This window comes from Pseudophryne corroboree, chromosome 4 (genome assembly GCF_028390025.1).
Source record: "Pseudophryne corroboree isolate aPseCor3 chromosome 4, aPseCor3.hap2, whole genome shotgun sequence".
NCBI lineage: Eukaryota > Metazoa > Chordata > Amphibia > Anura > Myobatrachidae > Pseudophryne > Pseudophryne corroboree.
Genome location: NC_086447.1, coordinates 716,113,849 through 716,120,936, shown reverse-complemented (window position 1 = coordinate 716,120,936; position 7,088 = coordinate 716,113,849). Strand labels below are relative to the sequence as shown.

The 7,088-nt window shown below is 43.8% G+C and overlaps 1 protein-coding gene across 1 annotated transcript in view; it reads left to right on the top strand.

The window, feature by feature from the left end:
- Positions 1-586: 586 nt before the first annotated feature.
- The window catches only part of HNRNPLL (heterogeneous nuclear ribonucleoprotein L like), a 120,365-nt gene continuing 113,863 nt past the window's right edge, over positions 587-7,088 (top strand). The window contains exon 1 of the mRNA XM_063918000.1: positions 587-875. Coding sequence (XP_063774070.1) covers positions 708-875 — 168 coding nt within the window. The 5' untranslated portion in view covers positions 587-707. The remainder of the gene's footprint in view (positions 876-7,088) is intronic.

The following is a 7,088-nucleotide window of genomic DNA, read 5'->3' as shown; positions in this document are numbered from 1 at the left end:
TGGCTGCTTTATTTTTACACTGCAAATTAGATTGCAGATTGAACACACCACACCCAAATCTAACTCTCTCTGCACATGTTATATCTGCCTCCCCTGCAGTGCACATGGTTTTGCCCAATTGCTAACAGAATTCCTGCTGCGATCAACTTGGAATTACCCCCAATGTGCAGTTAGTAGTAGCGTACTCACACATACATATATCTTCTTCTGTCACAGGCGTGTCAGATCCGTGCAGTAGCTAGTAGCCACTGTAGCATTTGTGAATACACATGACACTTCCTGCACGCAGACATACAATGCTATGCTCTATAGAACGAATATCAGAGCGCCCCATTTCCCGGCTAGTATTATACACCTCGGGTGCTAAATGGAACATTATCCCCATAGTAAGGGCTCATCCAGCCGCTGAGGTGTCAGATGCAGGGGAAGGTTGGAGATTCCAGAGTATTGCTCTGCCCATTCCTCCCTACCTACCCTCGCCACCTCACCCCGTGTCCGCATGCGCGCTGCCCGCAGCTCGCCCGGACAATCCCAGAGGAAAAGAGCCCACCAGAGCGTGCCGCCGCCGCCGACCCCGCCCCCTATTAGCCACGCCCCCGGCCAGGCCCAGCTCCCGGCTGGATTGCATCTCTGCGGTGTCAGATTCTGAGCCGTTCTCGCTCGCAGCAGTCAGTGAGGGACAAAGGAGCCACCAGAGCCGCCCAGCCATGTCGTCTTCCTCATCCTCCGAGCACTACGAGGACGGGGAGTACGAGAGTCAGCCCAAGAAGCTGAAGACCGGCCAGGAGGACGGGGAGATAGACTACACATCGGAAGAGCATGAGGGGGAATCGGTTACTACACCCAGCAGCGCCCGGAGCTCAGCCATCCATGGGGTAATACATCCAGGAATCCCCCACTGTATACACATTACTGCACGTACATACATGCCTCGTATGCTCTCCAGAGCTTCCCCCTGTATATAATAACACATACATGTAGTATCTGGTGCATGCTGATCGCTCCCCCCTGCATGCAGCACATATATATATATATATATATATATATATATATATATATATATATAAATAAATATAAAACTTACATCCTCCTGCATATTGTAGCAATATGTATCTGGTGCATGCATGCTGATCATTTTTCAGTGTACAGAAATGCAGTCTGTATCATCCATGGAGAGCTCCAGGTGTCAGTGATTGTCCCTGAACGTGTCCATATTTTTCATTATTGACCATTTATAGTTATTTTTAATTTCTGTCTCTTAGAAGTAATTCTTGCAATGAATCCTGTTTTTTTGGGCTGTAAAAATTGATTTTTTTATTAATGCAGAATATTTACCGTGCAAAAAGCATGTTCTCGTGTGTCTGTGTGTAATAAATAAATATATATATATATATATATATATATAATATATATATATATATATATATATATGATAATTGTAGCTTGGGTACACTGGTTCAGAAGCAAAGGGTGCATGCAAACCGTTGTAAAATGTTGCAGCAGTGTACAAGAAAAACAAAAAAACCCATAATGTGCTACATATTTCTAGGAAACTGCTAGATGTTTTTCTGTATATCATGCATATTTACTGTATGTGTTTAGGAGAACTGTGGCATTCTCTGTACAGCACATACAGCGGCTTGTATCTGTACCATGGGCTGAATTGGTACAATGTGAATGCTTGTTGCCTGCTGCAAACTGCTGACTAATATTATTCATGCATATTTCATATAACTGATTCATGAGCTGCAGCACTTGTTTAATTTGGCTTTTCAGGCATATACGCCTGTACAGACTCCTAGGGGAGAGCCATAGATACCTGCAATATCATGATCACTTGCCTTGTTTTAGAACAAGTTATGTTTTCAACTGGGCTGGTAAGGCCGGTATCCCAGTAACGGTCACTGTGTACATTGCTTTTCATAGAGTGACAGTTTTCTTGTATTTTAGCTAGGCTGTACAAAATACAGTTCTTGTGTCCTAACAGTTTTGGCAATTAGGGCAGTGACTGATGTGGATGACAAATATTTTCTGTACAACACTTCATAATGTGGTGATGATGTTAATAAAAATATAATACTTCTTCTCCATGTCTATTTTAAAGGTACGTCTGTTTTTCTGTACTTTTTTGAAAAGCATGTTATTGGGCAATTAGCTGTACCTACTATGATAATTGTCACTAGAACATGGAAATAAATCTAAACTATCCATGGTTGTAGCTGTCTTCGTGGTACTCGCACTGTGTTTGTCAATGGACAGTATTATACTAAAAGTAATTGGTACTTCATAAATATACATTTGTCCATGTCTCGCACATCAAGGGATGATGTATATCGCGAGACATGATTTTAAGATCTGTTTTGGCTCAATAAACTGAACTTGCAAATGCTGGCATGTGACTTGCATACAGTATGTCTGCGATGTTTGTCCTAATTTTAATGTATATATGTGTATGTATGTATATATGTATGTATGTATATATATATGTATGTATGTATATATATATATATATATATATATATATATATATATATATATATATATCCATCTTGTTATTTGTATGCGTAAAGGGGCCTACACATGGTGCGATTCTGCCTATGTGACCGATTTGCACTATACGATACCGACCCCGCAGGAGTGTGCATCGGCATCGCAAGATCTAATACACATGTTGCGATATGCACTATATTTTTCTACCAATATGGACTATATAGTCCATATCGGTAGTTATATCGCACTGTGTGTATGCGTTTTAGGATGAAGAGTGTGCTGTACTCGCATCATGTATATGTTATAGAAACAACAAAGGTTCAACAGTTGTATGTATAGGTGGGTATTTATTTTCTGCGGGGGAGGGGGGTTGTGTTCTGGAATTTCACTTCAGTGTGTCTAAATTGTATTGATGTTTTTTATGGCTTGTATATTAGTCTGTGATATTCTGTCTTGTTATACTTTTATACAAAGAAGGAATGAGTTTTAAGGGTCAATTGAAATAGAGTGGAGTGGACAGGTGCCATTGCAACATGTCATCCTGGCATCTTCCCACTAGAATCCCCCCCCCCCCCCCCCCCTTCTCTTAAAATCACCCAAACTCTTCTTGTCTGTGCCCTTTAATCTCTCTTTGCAGAGTGCCAAGAGGCTCAGTTTCTGCAATAATCTGGGTCCCTGCGCTAGTCGATACTAATACACATAGAGAATGGTTGCATAAGTGAATGGTTGTAGGTGCATTTTTTATTATTAAACATTTACATGATGTCAGGAATTCCTTTATTTTTTATTCCTGTCTGTGGAGTTTTATGGTGCCCACACAAGGTGAAATCTGTGCTAGGTGCGATTTGAGCCTATACATTGTGTGCTATGCGATTTGGACTAAGTGGTATGCGATTTGAACTACACCCGCTTTTGACTACACTACAATATGTAATGTATGCGATGTAGTACAAAAATACCTGACTGCACATACTATTTTGCCTTGCAATATTGACTATGCCGGAGCGCGCATCGCATCACAAGGGAAAATAAACACGGTTTGATTTGAAGTAGATGCGATGCAATTTGAACTAAAAAGATATAATCGCACCATTAGAATTGTGATTTATTTTTTTTATGCGTAGTTGAAATATTGTTACTAAATGTATTCATAATAGCAAGCCTAAAATAACGTTTCTGTGTACTTGAGTGATTTAAGTTTTCTTATTGTATATGTTGAATGTGAAGAAAAGTTCCATTCGTACCTTGTGTAAAGTGTTTGTATTTTATGAGGAAATAAGGCAATATTACATCTGAGACTAGAAAAGAAAAGTGAAATATTAAAGCTGGGTACACATGGTAAGATTTTGGCTATGTTAAGATATCCTACACTATTTCCCTGAGCTCCTGAACAAACGAAACAGTGCGTACACATGGTAAGATTTAGCCCAATAGATTTAGCATAAGATATAGCAAAAGATATTGCTTCTCACATTGTGATGAGGCAAATCGGATACAATATTGTACGTTACATACACACCGTAAAATGGGGGTCATTCCGAGTTGATCGCTAGCTGCCGTTGTTCGCTGCGCAGCGATGAGGCAAAAAAATGGCTATTCTGCGCATGCACGTCGTACGGGTACAATGAGCATCGTGGGCTTGCACAGGTTCTAGCGACGATTCCGTTCGCACGGGCGAACGCAGGAAAATTGACATGAAGTAGGCGTTTCTGGGTGTCAAATGACCGTTTTCAGGGAGTGTTTGGAAAAACGCAGGCGTGTCTGAAAAAACGCAGGAGTGGCAGGGCGTTCGCTGGGCGGGTGTCTGACGTCGAAAGCCGTCCCTCCGTCGTTAGAATCAACGCACACGAAGAGTAAGTACAGGGCTGGTCTTGTTCTACATAAAATGTGTTTGCAGGCGCTCTGCTGCATAAGTGTTCACACTCCTGCAAAGCTAAAATACACTCCCCAGTGGACGGTGACAATGCGTTTGCACGGCTGCTAAAAACTGCTAGCGAGCAAACAACTCGGAATGACCCCCAATATGCACTAGATAGTATACTATCTAGCTAAAATTGAGCTGCATCTTCATCCAACACAGAACATTGGATACCACCTGCGGAAGTGTGCATCGCACTATGGGGGTATTTAAGACCTGATCGCAGCAGCAACTTTGTTAGCAGTTGGGCAAAACCATATGCACTGCAGGTGTGGTAGATATAACATTTGCAGAGAGTTAGAGTTGGGTGGGTTATTTTGTTTCTGTTCAGGGTAAATACTGGCTGCTTTGTTTTTACACTGCAATTTAGATTTCAGTTTGAATACACCTCACCCAAATCTAATGGGCCCTACACACTTTGCGATCCGCCGCCGAGCTGTCCTACGGCGGATACGGATGATGGGAGGCCCGGCGGCGGGGGGGCAGTGACTGGGGTAGTGAAGTTCCTTCACTCCCCCTGTCACCCGGCTCCGTAGCAGTGCAGGCAAATATGGACAATCTCGTCCATATTGGCCTGCATACACAAGCGACGGGGCACCAGCGATGAACGAGCCCGAGGCCGCGCATCGTTCATCGCTGGTGCTGCCACACTGAAAGATATGAACGGTATCACGTTTATTAATGAACAAGATCGTTCATATCTTTCAGTATTATCGCCCAGTGTGTAGGGCCCATAACTTTCTCTGCACATGTTATATCTGCCCTCCCTGCAGTGCACATGGTTTTGCCCAACTGCTAAAAAATTTGCTGCTACGATCAACTCTGAATTGGGCCCAATATCACATACAATATTGGGGGTAATTCTGAGTTGATCGCAGCAGCAAATTTGTTAGCAGTTGGGCAAAACCATGTGCACTGCAGGTGTGGCAGATACAACATTTACAGAGAGAGTTAGATTTGTGTGGGTTATTTTGTTTCTGTGCAGGGTAAATAATGGCTGCTTTATTTTTACACTGCAATTTAGATTTCAGTTTGAACACACCCCACCCAAATCTAACTCTCTCTGCACATGTTATATCTGCTTCCCCTGCAGGGCACATGGTTTTGCCCAACTGCTAACAAATTTGCTGCTGCGATCAACTCCGAATTACCCCCATAGTGCTTACACACGGTGCGATATAGTGCACTATTTCGCACTCTAGCCAGATAGTGTTGCACCATGACTCCTCCCACCTGAACATCGCCATCTTGCATCTCCCAAAGGGCATCATTAACAAGTAGGTAAGTTAGTGCAGAGTATTAAATTTGTAATAATATGAAACGATAGTTTTAATTGTTCATTGTTATTTTAACATAATTTTACAAAATTGTATAACTGCCCAAATATATATATTTCTCTATCGTCCTAGTGGATGCTGGGGTTCCTGAAAGGACCATGGGGAATAGCGGCTCCGCAGGAGACAGGGCACAAAAGTAAAGCTTTCCGATCAGGTGGTGTGCACTGGCTCCTCCCCCTATGACCCTCCTCCAAGCCAGTTAGATTTTTGTGCCCGGCCGAGAAGGGTGCAATCTAGGTGGCTCTCCTAAAGAGCTGCTTAGAAAAGTTTAGCTTAGGTTTTTTATTTTACAGTGAGTCCTGCTGGCAACAGGATCACTGCAACGAGGGACTTAGGGGAGAAGAAGTGAACTCACCTGCGTGCAGGATGGATTGGCTTCTTGGCTACTGGACATCAGCTCCAGAGGGACGATCACAGGTACAGCCTGGATGGTCACCGTAGCCTTGCCGCCGGCCCCCTTGCAGATGCTGAAGTAAGAAGAGGTCCAGAATCGGCGGCAGAAGACTCCTCAGTCTTCTAAAGGTAGCGCACAGCACTGCAGCTGTGCGCCATTTTCCTCTCAGCACACTTCACACGGCAGTCACTGAGGGTGCAGGGCGCTGGGAGGGGGGCGCCCTGGGAGGCAAATGAATACCTATTTTGGCTAAAAATACCTCACATATAGCCTCCGGAGGCTATATGGAGATATTTAACCCCTGCCAGAATCCGTTAAGAGCGGGAGACGAGGCCGCCGAAAAAGGAGCGGGGCCTATCTCCTCAGCACACAGCGCCATTTTCTCTCACAGAAAGGCTGGAGGGAAGGCTCCCAGGCTCTCCCCTGCACTGCACTACAGAAACAGGGTTAAAACAGAGAGGGGGGGCACTAATTTGGCGTTAGAAATAATAAAAAAGATGCTATAAGGGAAAACACTTATATAAGGTTGTCCCTATATAATTATAGCGTTTTTGGTGTGTGCTGGTAAACTCTCCCTCTGTCTCTCCAAAGGGCTAGTGGGTCCTGTCCTCTATCAGAGCATTCCCTGTGTGTGTGCTGTGTGTCGGTACGTGTGTGTCGACATGTATGAGGACGATGTTGGTGAGGAGGCGGAGCAATTGCCTGTAATGGTGATGTCACTCTCTAGGGAGTCGACACCGGAATGGATGGCTTATTTAGGGAATTACGTGATAATGTCAACACGCTGCAAGGTCGGTTGACGACATGAGACGGCCGACAAACAATTAGTACCGGTCCAGACGTCTCAAAAACACCGTCAGGGGTTTTTAAAACGCCCGTTTACTTTAGTCGGTCGACACAGACAGGGACACTGAATCCAGTGTCGACGGTGAATAAACAAACGTATTCC